The sequence below is a fragment of the Salmo trutta genome, chromosome 13, assembly GCF_901001165.1.
Source record: "Salmo trutta chromosome 13, fSalTru1.1, whole genome shotgun sequence".
NCBI lineage: Eukaryota > Metazoa > Chordata > Actinopteri > Salmoniformes > Salmonidae > Salmo > Salmo trutta.
The window spans coordinates 88,506,837-88,522,993 of NC_042969.1; the positions used below are offsets into that span (position 1 = coordinate 88,506,837).

Genomic DNA, 16,157 nt, shown 5'->3' on the forward strand with positions numbered 1-16,157 from the left:
GTTAGTGTAGAGGCGGCAGCGTAGCCTAGTCGTTAGAGTGTAGAGGCGGCAGCGTAGCCTAGTGGTTAGAGTGGAGAGGCGGCAGCGTAGCCTAGTGGTTAGAGAGTTGTACTAGTAACCGAAAGGTCGGAAGATCGAATCCCTAAACTGACAAGGTAATAATCTGTCGTTCTGCCCCTGAACAAGGCAGTTAACCCACTGTTCCTAGGCCGTCATTGAAAATAAGAATTTGTTCTTAACTGACTTGCCTAGTTAAATGAAGGTTAAATTAAAAAATATGAGTCGAGATGAAACCCAAAAATCACATGACCAGAAGAAAAAGAGGCGTGACTCTTGCTTTATTATAAAACGTTAAATCCCTTCTGTTTCGCCATAGCAGTTAATTGGAGGTCATTACTTTGTCCTGATCAGGTGATCTAGGCTGGAAACTTCTCTCAAACTGCATGTGCTGTCTCTTGGTGTTTAAGGATCTCTGTTTTCAACGTCCAGAGTGCATGTGCTGTCTCTTGGTGTTTAAGGATCTCTGTTTCAACGTCCAGAGTGCATGTGCTGTCTCTTGGTGTTTAAGGATCTCTGTTTCAACGTCCAGAGTGCATGTGCTGTCTCTTGTGTTTGAGGATCTCTGTAGAAGTGAGTGTCAGGTCCTTGTCACAGACATCACAGTGGTAGACTCTGGCCAGACTGGACACAGAGGAGGAAGAGGAGGCTGCCTTCACATCGTCACCCTCTGAAACCGACAACAGCATCTGTCAGTCTGTTATGTTACGATAATATAGAATCTATCAGTTAGCTTCATTCCTAGAGATCATATTACATATATCCAGTGCATTCAGAAAGTATTCAGACCCCTTGACTTTATACACATTTTATTATGTTACAGCCTTATTCTAAAATGGATTCAATTGTTTTTCCCTCAATCTACACACAATACCCCATAATGACATCACAATACCCCATAATGACATCACAATACCCCATAATGACATCACAATACTCCATATGACATCACAATACCCCATGACATCACAATACCCCATAATGACATCACAATACCCCATAATGACAAAGCAAAAACAGTATTTTAGAAAGTTTTGCAAATTTATTACAAATAAAAAAAACGGAGATTCACATAAGTATTCAGACCATGTACTCAGTACTTTGCTGTCTTCTTGGGTATGACGCTACAAGCTTGGCACACCTGTATTTGAGGAGTTTCTCCCATTCTTCTCTGCAGATCTTCTCAAGCTCTGTCAGGTTGGATGGGGAGCGTCGCTGCACAGCTATTTTCAGGTCTCTACAGAGATGTTCGATCGGGTTCAAGTCCGGTTTCTGGCTGGGCCACTCAAGGACATTCAGAGACTTGTACCGAAGCCACTTCTGCGTTGTCTTTGCTGTGTGCTTAGGGTTGTTGTCCTGTTGGAAGGTGAACCTTCGCCCCAGTCTGAGGTCCTGAGCGCTCTGGAGCAGGTTTTCATCAAGGATCTCTCTGTACTTTGCTCCGTTCATCTTTCCCCTCGATCCCAACTAGTCTCCCAGTCCCTGGCGCTGAAAACATCCCCACAACATGATGCTGCCACCACCATGCTTCACCGTAGGGATGGTGCCAGGTTTCCTGCAGACGTGACGCTTGGCATTCAGGCCAAAGAGTTCAATCTTGGTTTCATCAGACCAGAGAATCTGGCAAACTCCAAGCGGGCTGTCATGTCTTTTACTGAGGAGTGGTTTCTGTCTGGCCACTCTACCATAAAGTCCTGATTGGTGGAGTGCTGCAGAGATGGTTGTCCTTCTGGAAGGTTCTCCCATCTCCACAGAGGAACTCTGGAGCTCTGTCAGAGTGACCGTCGGGTTCTTGGTCACCTCCCTGACCAAGGCTCTTCTCCCCTGATTGCTCAGTTTAGCCGGGCGGCCAGGTCTAGGAAGAGTCTTGGTGGTTCCAAACTTTTCCATTTCAGAATGATGGAGGCCACTGTGTTCTTGGGGACCTTCAACGCTGCAGACATGTTTTGGTACCCTTCCCCAGATCTGTGCCTCGACACAATTCTGTCTCTGAGCCCTACGGACAATTCCTTCGACCTCATGGCTTGGTTTTTGCTCTGACATGCACTGTCAACTGTGGGACCTTATATAGACAGGTGTGTGCCTTTCCAAATCATGTCCAATCAATTGAATTTACCACAGGTGGACTCCAATCAAGTTGTAGGAACATCAAGGAAGTCTCATAGCAAAGGGTCTGAATACTTATTTAAATAAGGTATCTGTTTTTAATTTTAATACATTTGCAAAACATTCTAAAACTGTTTATGCTTTGTCACTATGGGGGTATTGTGATGTCATTATGGGGTATTGTGATGTCATTATGGGGTATTGTGATGTCATTATGGGGTATTGTGATGTCATTATGGGGTATTGTGATGTTTATTATGGGGTATTGTGACATTACTATGGGGGTATTGTGATGTCATTATGGGGTATTGTGATGTCATTATGGGGTATTGTGATGTCATTATGGGGTATTGTGATGTTTATTATGGGGTATTGTGACATCACTATGGGGGTATTGTGATGTCATTATGGAGTATTGTGATGTCATTATGGGGGTATTGTGTGTAGATTGAGGGGGAAAAATAATTTAGAATAAGGCTGTAACAAAATGTGGAAAAAGGGAAGGGGTCTGAATACTTTCTGAATGCTCTGTATTCTGCATCCCAAATAGTACCCTTTCCCCTATATAGTACACTACAATTAACCCTCTGCCATAGGGCTCTGGTCTAAAGTAGTGCACTATATAGGGAATAGGGTGTTATAGGGCTCTGGTCTAAAGTAGTGCACTATATAGGGAATAGGGTGCCATAGGGCTCTGGTCTAAAGTAGTGTACTATATAGGGAATAGGGTGCCATTTGAGCCTGACTTTTGTCCTGGTTGTCCTGCAGTTCCCCAGGCGGCCTGCAGGTGGCCTCGTGGCTCATCCTCTCCAGCGGTGTGACGGGACTGTACAGGTCACAGTGGGGACAGGACCAGAACGTACGCAGACACTCACTGTAGAGGTCCTTAGAGTCCTGGGGGACAGACACGATACAGTACAGACACGTTACAGTACAGACACTCACTGTAGAGGTCCTTAGAGTCCTGGGGGACAGACACGTTACAGTACAGACAGTATAATACAGACAGTACAGACACGTTACAGTACAGACACAACATTACAATACAGACATTACAGTACAGACAGTATAATACAGACAGTACAGACACATTACAGTACAGACACATAATACAGACACTACCGACACGTCGAAGTACAGACACATTACAATACAGACAGTAGAGTACAGACACATTACAGTACAGACACAACATTACAATACAGACACATGACAATACAGTACAGACACATGACAATACAGTACAGACACATTACAATACAGTACAGACATTACAATACAGTACAGACACATTACAATACAGTGCAGACACATTACAATACAGTACAGACACATTACAATACAATACAGACACATTACAGTACAATACAGACACATTACAGTACAGTACAGACACATTACAGTACAGTACAGACACATTACAATACAGTACAGACACATTACAATACAGTACAGACACATTACAATACAGACACATTACAATACAGTACAGACACATTACAATACAGTACAGACACATTACAATACAGAACAGACACATTACAGTACAGTACAGACACATTACAGTACAGTACAGACACATTACAATACAGTAGACACATTACAATACAGTACAGACACATTACAATACAGTACAGACACATTACAATACAGACACATTACAATACAGACACATTACAGTACAGACACATTACAATACAGTACAGACACATTACAATACAGACACATGACAATACAGTACAGACACATTACATTACAGTACAGACACATTACAATACAGACACATGGCAATACAGTACAGACACATTACAATACAGACACATGCCAATACAGTACAGACACAATACAGTACAGACACATTACAATACAATACAGACACATTACAATTACAGACACATTACAATACAGACACATGACAATACAGTACAGACACATTACAATACAGACACATGACAATACAGTACAGACACATTACAATACAGACACATGCCAATACAGTACAGACACAATACAGTACAGACACATTACAATACAGACACATTACAGTACAGACACATTACATTACAGTACAGACACGTTACAATACAGACACATGACAATACAGTACAGACACATTACAATACAGACACATGACAATACAGTACAGACACATTACAATACAGACACATTACAATACAATACAGACACATTACAATACAATACAGACACATTACAATACAGTACAGACACATTACAATACAGAATCACCAGATCACTAAATTTGCGAGCTAACTTTGATAAACATTCAGACAACGTGATAATCGACTTCCTCACAGCACAACGCCTCTCCCCTATTGGACCTAGATAGTTACATTTTACATTTTAGTCATTTAGCAGACGCTCTTATCCAGAGCGACCTACAGTAGTGAATGCATACATTTCATACAATATTTTTTTTGTTGTTGTACTGGCCCCCCGTGGGAATCGAACCCACAACCCTGGTGTTGCAAACACCATGCTCTACCAACTGAGCTACAAGGAAGGTTGTGTATGTATTGATATGTCAGCTACGTGTGCCTTCTTAAATATGTATGTAGTTCTGTCCTTGAGCTGTTCTTGTCTATTTATGTTCTGTATTATTTCATTCTGTATTATGTTCCATGTTTTGGTGTGGAACCCCAGGAAGAGTAGCTGCTGCTGTTGCTACAAGCTACTGGGGATCCTAATAAATACTACATAACTGGGTGAAAAGAATGAAAGGAAGTCACACATTCTATATGCTTCCAACTATTTAAAGGACCCCAGGTGGACCCCAGTTTGACCCCAGGTTGACCCCAGGTGGACCCCACGGTGGACCCCCAGGTTGACCCCAGGTGGACCCCCACGGTGGACCCCCAGGTTGACCCCAGGTGGACCCCCAGGTTGACCCCAGGTGGACCCCAGGTGGACCCCAGGTGGACCCCCAGGTTGACCTCCAGGTTGACCCCAGGTGGACCCCCAGGTTGACCCCAGGTGGACCCACAGTTGACCCCAGGTGGACCCCCCCGGGTTGACCCCAGGTGGACCCCAGGTGGACCCCCAGGTGGACCCCAGGTGGACGCCCAGGTGGACGCCCAGGTTGACCCCAGGTGGACCCCAGGTGGACCCCAGATTGACCCCAGGTGGACCCCCAGGTGGACCCCCAGGTGGACCCCCAGGTGGACCCACGGTTGACCCCAGGTGGACCCCAGGTGGACCCCAGGTTGACCCCAGGTGGACCCATTAAATAGTTGGGAGCATATATAGTGTTGACTGTCTTTTTCTAAAGTTTCCTCTCCGATATTCAGAAATGTTCTGGTATGTTTTGGGTCTGAGTCAGCTCGTGTTGTTGACTAATCTGATTGGTTAAATCAAAGCCAGAACTGGTCTATGGGTGCTTGTGGAGTGTGAAGTCAGTTGTCTATCTTTAGTTGGTAATATGATAACCTGGTTCTACTCACAGTGAGGCAGTTGTAGGTGAAGTATTTGGTGACTTGGAGGCCTCCCTTGATGGTGTCAGGTTGCGCCTCCATCCCAGGGAAAAGGGGGTTTGGAGCATGGGGCTCAGAGAACTCGGTCTGGGCCTGGGGACCTACGTAGAGGTTCTGTACCTGCAGGCCTGTCAAACGACGTAGACTGTAGCTCACCTGGAGAGGACAGACAGACAGACAGACATTTCAGTGGGGGTATTCTCATGATGTTATCTAGACAATAAACAAGGGACATGATTGATTAGAGATGAGAGCTTTTCCTGGTCAGGTCACATGGTAGGAAAAACAAAGTCCTAGTTTTTATGTTATAACTAGAACCCACAGTTAAAACCTGTTAGGGCTAGGGGGCAGTATTTGCACGGCCGGATAAAAAACGTACCTGATTTAATCTGGTTACTACTCCTGCCCAGTAACTAGAATATGCATATAATATATATATAATAATATAATAGTAGATTTGGATAGAAAACACTAAAGTTTCTAAAACTGTTTGAATGGTGTCTGTGAGTATAACAGAACTCATATGGCAGGCCAAAACCTGAGAAGATTCCATGCAGGAAGTGGAAATCTGATTTGTGGAATCACCTTCAACACTTTGCCTATGAAACACACCGTGAGTTAGGATTCATTGAGCACTTCCTAAGGCTTCCACTAGATGTCAACAGTCTTTACAAAGTGGTTTGAGTCTTCTCCGGTAAAAACTGACCGAAAGAGAGGCCTGGAAAGTTGGTCATAGAGGGAGGGCCATTACTACTATGACGCGGGCGCCCGTGGGGACCCTTAATTTCCGAAACGTTTAGTAAGACAATGCAATCGTCTGCCTTGAATATTATTGAAGCTCTGATTGAAAAAGGCCCTAAAGATTTATGTTATACAACGTTTGACATGTTTGAACGAACGTAAATATTGTTTTTTTTGCACATTCGTGACGACAAGTCCCGCGCGCTTCAGTACATTATGAGTAGCCTTCGGAACGCGCTAACAAGAAGGAACTATTGGGACATAAATTATTAACTTTTTCGAACAAAACTACATTTGTTGTGTACCTGGGATACCTGGAAGTGCCTTCTGATGAAGATAATCAAAGGTAAGGGAATATTTACAATAGTATATTTGATTTTAGATGGTTCCAAGATGGCGCTAACCTGTATCGCCTAGCCTATTTTTCTGAGCATAGCACCTCGTTTATTGCAAAGTGTGATTTCTCAGTAAAGTTATTTTTAAATCTGGCAATGCGGTTGCATTCACAAGATGTTAATCTATAATTCTTTGAATGACAATATTAGATTTGACCAATGTTTTCGAATAGTAATTTTGTAAATTGTAGCGCTGATTCACCGGGAGCATTTGAGGGAAAATATTTTCTGAACATCACGCGCCGATGTAAAATGCTGTTTTTATATATAAATACGAACTTTATCGAACAAAAGAATGCATGTATTGTCTAACATAATGTCCTAGGAGTCTGATGAAGATTGTCAAAGGTTAGTGCATAATTTTAGCTGGTTTTCTGCTTTTGGTGACGCCTGTCTGCATTGAAAATAGCTGTGTGTAATGTTTTGTCAATATACTGTCCTAACATAATCTAACTTTATGCTTTTGCCGTAAAGCCTTTTTGAAATCGGACAACGTGGTTGGATTAAGGAGATGTTTATCTTTCAAATGGTGTAAAATAGTTGATTGTTTGAGAAATTTAAATTATTAGATTTTTGCTATCTTGTCAAGCAATCCTGTTACCGGGATGAGAACGGGAAGGATAAAAGATCACCGTTAACGCGCCAATGTAAAATGTGGTTTTTGGATATAAATATGAACTTTATCGAGCAAAACATACATGTATTGTGTAACACTGAGTCCTGGGAGTGTCATCTGATGAAGATCATCAAAGGTTAGTGCTTAATTTTAGCTGGTTTTCTGGTTTTTGTGACGCCTGTCCTTGCTTGGAAAATGGCTGTGTTGTTTTTCTTGTGTTGGAACTGTCCTAACATAATCTAACTTTATGCTTTCGCCGTAAAGCCTTTTTGAAATCGGCCAACGTGGTTACATTAAGGAGACGTGTACCTTTAAAATGGTGTAAAATAGTCGTATGTTTGAGAACTTTGAATTATGACATTTTGTTGTTTTGAATTTGGCGCTCTGATGTTTCACTGGCTGTTGAATAGTGTGAACCGTGGGTGGGACAGTAGCGTCCCACACAGCCCTGAGAAGTTAAATACAAAATGTACCATACTTTAAAATACTCTTCCTCAATGTTAAAGGTTAGGTGTTCCTGTACCTCAGTGTACAGCAGGAAGCGGACCAGTCCTTCACTGAGTTTCTCCAGGTCTTTACGGGAGAGCCCAGGCACCCCCAGCCCCTCTCCCCTCCCAGCCTTGGCCCTGCTCCCCGCTCCGGCCCCCAGAGTGCCCTGTCCCAGCTGGGCTAGAAGGAGACGCTCCCAGTCAGCCCTGAGAGTGAGGGAGGTGGACAGAACCTTCAGAGCCCCCTCTCCCGTCAGCCCTACTTCCAACCAGCCGTCCACCACCAGCCTGGTACAGTCAGCATTACTGTCCAAGGAGTTAGCTACCAGCAACAGGGCCTGGAAGGGGACGTGAACAGACAGACAGTCAGGAGAGAAACACGGCATACAGGAAACAGGAAACAGAAAAGCTGTGCTCCTAAACCAACTGTGATACTGATAACATTTCAGTCTGAGGTGGATCTTTCTCAGGCATCGAGCACAGTAGCTGCAGAGACACTGTGACCCGGTACTGACCCGGCAGGGCTGGGACACTGACACGGTACTGACCCGGTACTGACCTGTTAGGGCTGGGACTCTGACACGGTACTGATCCGGCAGGGCTGGGACACTGACACGGTGCTGACCTGTTAAGGCTGGGACACTGACCCGGTACTGACCTGTTAGGGCTGGGACTCTGACCTGGTACTGACCCGGTACTGACCCGCAGGGCTGAGACTGACCCGGTACTGACCTGCAGGGCTGAGACTCTGACACGGTACTGACCTGCAGGGCTGGGACTCTGACCCGGTACTGACCCGGTACTGACCCGCAGGGCTGGGACACTGACCCGGTACTGACCCGGTACTGACCCGCAGGGCTGGGACTCTGACCCGGTACTGACCTGCAGGGCTGGGACTCTGACCCGGTACTGACCCGGTACTGACCCGCAGGGCTGGGACTCTGACACGGTACTGACCTGTTAGGGCTGAGACTCTGACCCGGTACTGACCCGGTACTGACCTGCAGGGCTGAGACTGACCCGGTACTGACCTGCAGGGCTGAGACTCTGACACGGTACTGACCCGGCAGGGCTGGGACTCTGACACGGTACTGACCTGTTAGGGCTGAGACTCTGACCCGGTACTGACCCGGTACTGACCTGCAGGGCTGAGAATCTGACCCGGTACTGACCCGGTACTGACCTGCAGGGCTGAGACTCTGACCCGGTACTGACCCGGTACTGACCCGCAGGGCTGAGACTCTGACCCGGTACTGACCCGGTACTGACCCGCAGGGCTGAGACTGTGACCCGGTACTGACCCGGTACTGACCCGCAGGGCTGAGACTGTGACCCGGTACTGACCCGGTACTGACCTGCAGGGCTGAGACTCTGACCTGCAGGGCTGAGACTCTGACCCGGTACTGACCCGCAGGGCTGGGACTCTGACCCGGTACTGACCTGCAGGGCTGGGACTCTGACACAGTTGGATACATAAGGCTTGTTGGTCTCAAGTAGAGTAACGAAGGCTAGGAGCTGGTGTTTACTGCTCTCCCCCCTGTCAGGCCCCTCTCTGTTCCCCTCCTCAGGGACGTGCAGCACCTCTGGGTCGCTGGCAAACACGCTGGTGGGGTGGATCACTACCCCCTGCTTGTTACGGGTGTGGAACACCTGTAGGAGACAGGAACATTATCACTGTACACACACGCTCACACACACACACACACACACACGCTCACACACACGCTCACACACACACACACCCGATCACACACACACACACACCCGATCACACACACTCCCGTTCACACACGCACACACGCTCACACACGCACACACACACACACACACACACACACACACACACTCTCCCGTTCACACACGCTCACACACACGCTCACACACACACACACACACACACGCTCACACACACACACACTCTCCCGTTCACACACGCTCACACACACACACACCCGTTCACACACGCTCACACACACACTCTCCCGTTCACACACGCTCACACACACGCTCACACACACACACACACACACACGCTCACACACACACACACTCTCCCGTTCACACACGCTCACACACACACACACCCGTTCACACACGCTCACACACACACTCTCCCGTTCACACACACTCACACACACGCTCACACACACCTGTTCTGAGTCCTTGCGGTTGGCGTTGTGTTCGTCTGGCAATGCCAGCTGGGGGTAAAGGCCTCGACAAAGCAGCAGCTTCAGAAGGGCTTGTTGCCTTGACGACAGGTCCTGGCTGGCCGACGCCGCTTCCTGGAGCTCTGACACGTTGTGGCGAAGCTTGAACTTTACTTCCTGTAGGGGAGGGTTCAAGACAGAGTATAAGAATTTGTAAGGATTACAATTCATATGCCTCTATAGAAAATATAATTTAAGCATTTATCTTATTAATTACGGTAATTTGACAGTGTAACCAACTGGTCTGTCGCCATGGTTCCGTCTACAGTGACGTCATCCTCACCTGTATGTCCAGATTGTGTCCTCCTGTCTGCTCCTTGTCCTTCCCGTCCCGTCCCGTCGCGCCTTCCTCTGTGTCCGACCCCGAATCCCCATCCCCTTCCTGTCCCTCCTCCAGTCTCAGGACTTTCCTCCTGCCGCCCTCTGCCAGGTCATGTTCCCTCTTCAGCTGGTGTAACTTCCTCCTCTCGGTCAACCTCTCCCTGCGCTGTCCTCGCTCCCCACCAGAGGGAGCCCTCTCCTCCAGCACCTCCAACAGACCATGACTACGCAAAAGCTCCTGTTGTCACACCGGGCAGGGAAACGCATAAAGGGTAAATACCGGTGTTGTGTACATTACCTTCGAAATAATAGACGACTAAGCCGGAGACGAGGAGGAGCCGAGTCGCTTTTGCCGAGTTAATTTTTCCAAGGTTAATGTACAGAATGGACGCCCTAATCACGTTTATACCATAGTTACCAAAGAAAACAATTTGAAAGCACACGTGTAACCGGTATAAATACTTAATTTTCATTGATATTTACATTTTCATAAGCAAATTCATACTTTGGTTAAAAGCGCATTCCAGACGGTGTTTATTCCACAGTTCACCACCGGTTAAATCTATGACGTTAAAAATGCCTATTTACTCTGTTCCATCTGACTGCTGCAATCCACCGTCTCATCAGCCCAGCCAGGCAATTTATTTATTTACTTTTATTTAACTCTGCAAGACAGTTAAAAACAAATTCTTACGTTTACATTTTAGTCATTTAGCAGACGCTCTTATCCAGAGCGACTTACAGTAGTGAATACATACATTTCATATATACAATACATACATTTTTTGTTGTTGTACTGGCTGGCGTTGCAAACACCATGCTCTACCAACTGAGCCACAGGGAAGATCTTATTTACCCTCCTCCTAACCCAGCAATTTATAAACTATGATCTCCACTATAAAAATATCATCTAGACATTTTCTCACATTTCTTTTAGGCTAACATTTAGTTTTTAACTGCGGATATTTATATAAGCCTTGCCGTCTGTCTCTCTGACATTTGTAACGTTGTTTCATCGTCAGCTGTCCCATAGTAATGAACGTGTACGGCTCGGGAGTCGGGACGAGACAGGCAGGCAGCGTTTCTCAGCCAGTCGAAATCATAAATCAGTTGGTGTCATTTTTATGGATATAAACAAAGAAATCTCAATTGAAAACAAATGTGAAATGAAGTGTAGCTAGTTTACAGTCTTTCTAGCTTCAGTTTGAAGTGATTGTGTTGGCTGTGTTGTTGGCTGTGTTGTTGGCCGTGTTGTTGGCCGTGTTGTTGGCCGTGTTGTTGGCCGTGTTGTTGGCTGTGTTGTTGGCTGTGTTGTTGGCCGTGTTGTTGGCCGTGTTGTTGGCCGTGCTGTTGGCCGTGCTGTTGGCCGTGTTGTTGGCCGGGTTGTTGGCCGTGTTGTTGGCTGTGTTGTTGGCTGTGTTGTCAGCTAGCTCCTCTGAACAACAGTGTCCTGACCTGAGAGCACATTTTCTATTCAAGGCTAAATCGTGCCTCATTAGCTCATTGTTATGGGTGTGTCCAAATAAATGTCACCAGAAAACAGCTAAAACAAAATGCAAATACTTTGCTTTTATTCTGGCTGCACTTTTTGACGTGACTGTAAGTTCGCCCTAGTTGGCTAGCTAGCAAGCAACAAGCAAGCAAGGGATAAGAACATTACCAGCCATTATGGCAGTGGAACACTTAGATTAAAACGACTGGGTCGCGTCCATTGATACAGAACAAAAAGACTGAATGACTGGGTCACGTCCATTGATACAGAACCAAAAGACTGAACGACTGGGTCGCGTCCATAGATACAGAACCAAAAGACTGAATGACTGGGTCGCGACTCTGCAACCGAATCGATAGAACGAACGACCAGCCGGCTTAGGTAGCAACCATAGATTTGTATCGGGACCATATCTTGTGGAAGGATGAAATAGTATGAATAATAAATTAAACAAAACAACGTTTTTAAATGAAAATATATCAGTCATTGTTTGAATATGTTGGCAACCCGATGTATAAAAGTGATAACGCCTTCGAAGCCGCTCTTTGGACGATATATTGGCAACTGGCCAACTTCCTACAACAAACACAGTCACCGTCTCCGCATCCAGAATAACAGCAAAGTTTATTCCGTTGTTTTATAGCGGTTTATCCTGCTTTATACCAGTTGTCAAATAAAACAATACTAAGCACATATTTATTTTTATATTTAAGTGATAATGTCCATGCAAAACCAAGTTATTTTCAAGTAGTGATCTCTAGAAATATATGCGACAGACAACTAATCTGACTCAAATGACCATCGAGAAGATGGGGGGTTTTAACACCATAGAGAAGATGGGTTTTATCACCATAGAGAAGATGGGGGGATTTAACACCATAGAGAAGATGGGGGGTTTTATCACCAGAGAAGATGGGGGGTTTTAACGCCATAGAGAAGATGGGGGGTTTTATCACCATAGAGAAGATGGGGGGTTTTAACACCATAGAGAAGATGGGGGGTTTTATCACCAGAGAAGATGGGGGGTTTTAACGCCATAGAGAAGATGGGGGGTTTTATCACCATAGAGAAGATGGGGGGTTTTAACACCATAGAGAAGATGGGGGGTTTTATCACTAGAGAAGATGGGGGGTTTTAACACCATAGAGAAGATGGGGGGTTTTATCACCAGAGAAGATGGGGGGTTTTAACGCCATAGAGAAGATGGGGGGTTTTATCACCATAGAGAAGATGGGGGGATTTAACACCATAGAGAAGATGGGGGGTTTTAACACCATAGAGAAGATGGGGGGTTTTAACACCATAGAGAAGATGGGGGGTTTATCACCATAGAGAAGATGGGGGTTTTACACCATAGAGAAGATGGGGGGTTTTACACCATAGAGAAGATGGGGGGTTTAACACCATAGAGAAGATGGGGGGGTTTAACACCATAGAGAAGATGGGGGGTTTTATCAACATAGAGAAGATGGGGGGTTTTATCAACATAGAGAAGATGGGGGGTTTTAACACCAGAGAAGATAGGGGGTTTTACACCATAGAGAAGATGGGGGGTTTTAACACCATAGAGAAGATGGGGGGTTTTATCACCATAGAGAAGATGGTGGGTTTTATCACCAGAGAAGATGGGGGGTTTTAACACCATAGAGAAGATGGGGGGTTTTAACACCATAGAGAAGATGGGGGGTTTTAACACCACAGAGAAGATGGGGGGTTTTAACACCATAGAGAAGATGGGGGTTTTAACACCATAGAGAAGATGGGGGGTTTAACACCATAGAGAAGATGGGGGGTTTAACACCATAGAGAAGATGTTTTTTTTATCACCATAGAGAAGATGGGGGGGAGGGGGTTTAACACCATAGAGAAGATGGGGGGTTAACACCATAGAGAAGATGGGGGGTTTTATCACCATAGAGAAGATGGGGGGGTTAACACCATAGAGAAGATGGGGGGTTTTAACACCATAGAGAAGATGGGGGGTTTAACACCATAGAGAAGATGGTGGGTTAACACCATAGAGAAGATGGGGGGTTTTATCACCATAGAGAAGATGGGGGGTTTAACACCATAGAGAAGATGGGGGGTTTTAACACCATAGAGAAGATGGGGGGTTTTAACACCATAGAGAAGATGGGGGGTTTTAACACCATAGAGAAGATGGGGGGTTTTATCACCATAGAGAAGATGGGGGGTTTAACACCATAGAGAAGATGGGGGGTTTTATCACCATAGAGAAGATGGGGGGTTTAACACCATAGAGAAGATGGGGGGTTTTATCACCATAGAGAAGATGGGGGGTTTAACCACCATAGAGAAGATGGGGGGGTTTTAACACCATAGAGAAGATGGGGGGGTTTTAACACCATAGAGAAGATGGGGGGTTTTATCACCATAGAAAAGATGGGGGGTTTTATCACCATAGAAAAGATGGGGGGTTTTAACACCATAGAGAAGATGGGGGGTTTTATCACCATAGAGAAGATGGGGGGGAGGGGGTTTAACACCATAGAGAAGATGTTTTTTTTAACACCATAGAGAAGATGGGGGGTTTAACACCATAGAGAAGATGGGGGGTTTAACACCATAGAGAAGATGGGAGGGTTTTAACACCATAGAGAAGATGGGGGGTTTAACACCATAAAGAAGATGGGGGGTTTTAACACCATAGAGAAGATGGGGGGTTTTATCACCATAGAGAAGATGGGGGGTTTTAACACCAGAGAGAAGATGGGGGGTTTTAACACCATAGAGAAGATGGGGGGTTTTAACACCATAGAGAAGATGGGGGGTTTAACACCACAGAGAAGATGGGGGGTTTTATCACCATAGAGAAGATGGGTTTTTTTAACACCAGAGAGAAGATGGGGGGTTTAACACCATAGAGAAGATGTTTTTTTTAACACCATAGAGAAGATGGGGGGTTTTATCACCATAGAGAAGATGGGGGGTTTTATCACCATAGAGAAGATGGGGGGTTTTATCACCATAGAGAAGATGGGGGGGTTTATCACCATAGAGAAGATGGGGGGTTTATCACCATAGAGAAGATGGGGGGTTTATCACCATAGAGAAGATGGGGGGGTTTATCACCATAGAGAAGATGGGGGGTTTTAACACCATAGAGAAGATGGGGGGTTTAACACCATAGAGAAGATGGGGGGGTTTAACACCATAGAGAAGATGGGGGGTTTTAACACCATAGAGAAGATGGGGGGTTTAACACCATTGAGAAGATGGGGGGTTTAACACCATAGAGAAGATGGGGGGTTTTAACACCATAGAGAAGATGGGGGGTTTAACACCAGAGAGAAGATGGGGGGTTTTATCACCATAGAGAAGATGGGTTTTTTTTAACACCAGAGAGAAGATGGGGGGTTTAACACCATAGAGATGTTTTTTTTTAACACCATAGAGAAGATGGGGGGTTTTAACACCATAGAGAAGATGGGGGGTTTAACACCATAGAGAAGATGGGGGGTTTTAACACCATAGAGAAGATGGGGGGTTTTAACACCATAGAGAAGATGGGGGGTTTTATCACCATAGAGAAGATGGGGGGTTTTAACACCATAGAGAAGATGGGGGGTTTAACACCATAGAGAAGATGGGGGGTTTTATCACCATAGAGAAGATGGGGGGTTTAACACCATAGAGAAGATGGGGGGTTTTAACACCATAGAGAAGATGGGGGGTTTAACACCATAGAGAAGATGGGGGGGTTTATCACCATAGAGAAGATGGGGGGTTTTAACACCATAGAGAAGATGGGGGGTTTTAACACCATAGAGAAGATGGGGGGTTTAACACCATAGAGAAGATGGGGGGTTTTAACACCATAGAGAAGATGGGGGGTTTTATCACCAGAGAAGATGGGGGGTTTTATCACCATAGAGAAGATGGAGGGTTTTATCACCATAGAGAAGATGGAGGGTTTTATCACCATAGAGAAGATGGGGGGGTTTATCACCATAGAGAAGATGGGGGGTTTTAACACCATAGAGAAGATGGGGGGTTTAACACCATAGAGAAGATGGGGGGTTTTAACACCATAGAGAAGATTTATGACAGAAACAGAATGACAGATTTATTACAGACTGATGTCAGGTGTGGCTGTCCTACCTTGAACTGTCTTCGTAGGTTGACCATCTCATAAAGTCTCTGTTCCTCCAGTCCTCTCCTCCTGCACCACTTCCTGCTGGCACCTCCTCTCTCCCCCTTCACCTGGAGGACAAGTTTTGATGGC

The 16,157-nt window shown here is 45.5% G+C and overlaps 1 protein-coding gene across 3 annotated transcripts in view; it reads right to left on the minus strand.

Annotated features, from left to right (window-relative positions):
* Window positions 1-317: 317 nt before the first annotated feature.
* Window positions 318-16,157, minus strand: part of dhx34 (DEAH (Asp-Glu-Ala-His) box polypeptide 34) — a 28,601-nt gene continuing 12,761 nt past the window's right edge. The window contains exons 9-17 of one of the 3 annotated variants that reach the window (XM_029773929.1): window positions 16,034-16,135; window positions 10,382-10,657; window positions 10,042-10,215; window positions 9,332-9,541; window positions 7,927-8,229; window positions 5,622-5,807; window positions 2,910-3,057; window positions 597-727; window positions 318-546 (exon numbers count right to left, since the gene is read on the minus strand). In XM_029773929.1, coding sequence (XP_029629789.1) covers window positions 529-546; window positions 597-727; window positions 2,910-3,057; window positions 5,622-5,807; window positions 7,927-8,229; window positions 9,332-9,541; window positions 10,042-10,215; window positions 10,382-10,657; window positions 16,034-16,135 — 1,548 coding nt within the window. In that variant the 3' untranslated portion in view covers window positions 318-528. Of the gene's footprint in view, window positions 728-2,909; window positions 3,058-5,621; window positions 5,808-7,926; window positions 8,230-9,331; window positions 9,542-10,041; window positions 10,216-10,381; window positions 10,658-16,033; window positions 16,136-16,157 lie in introns of all 3 variants that reach the window. The other 2 variants (XM_029773930.1, XM_029773928.1) reach the window with 2 other exon arrangements.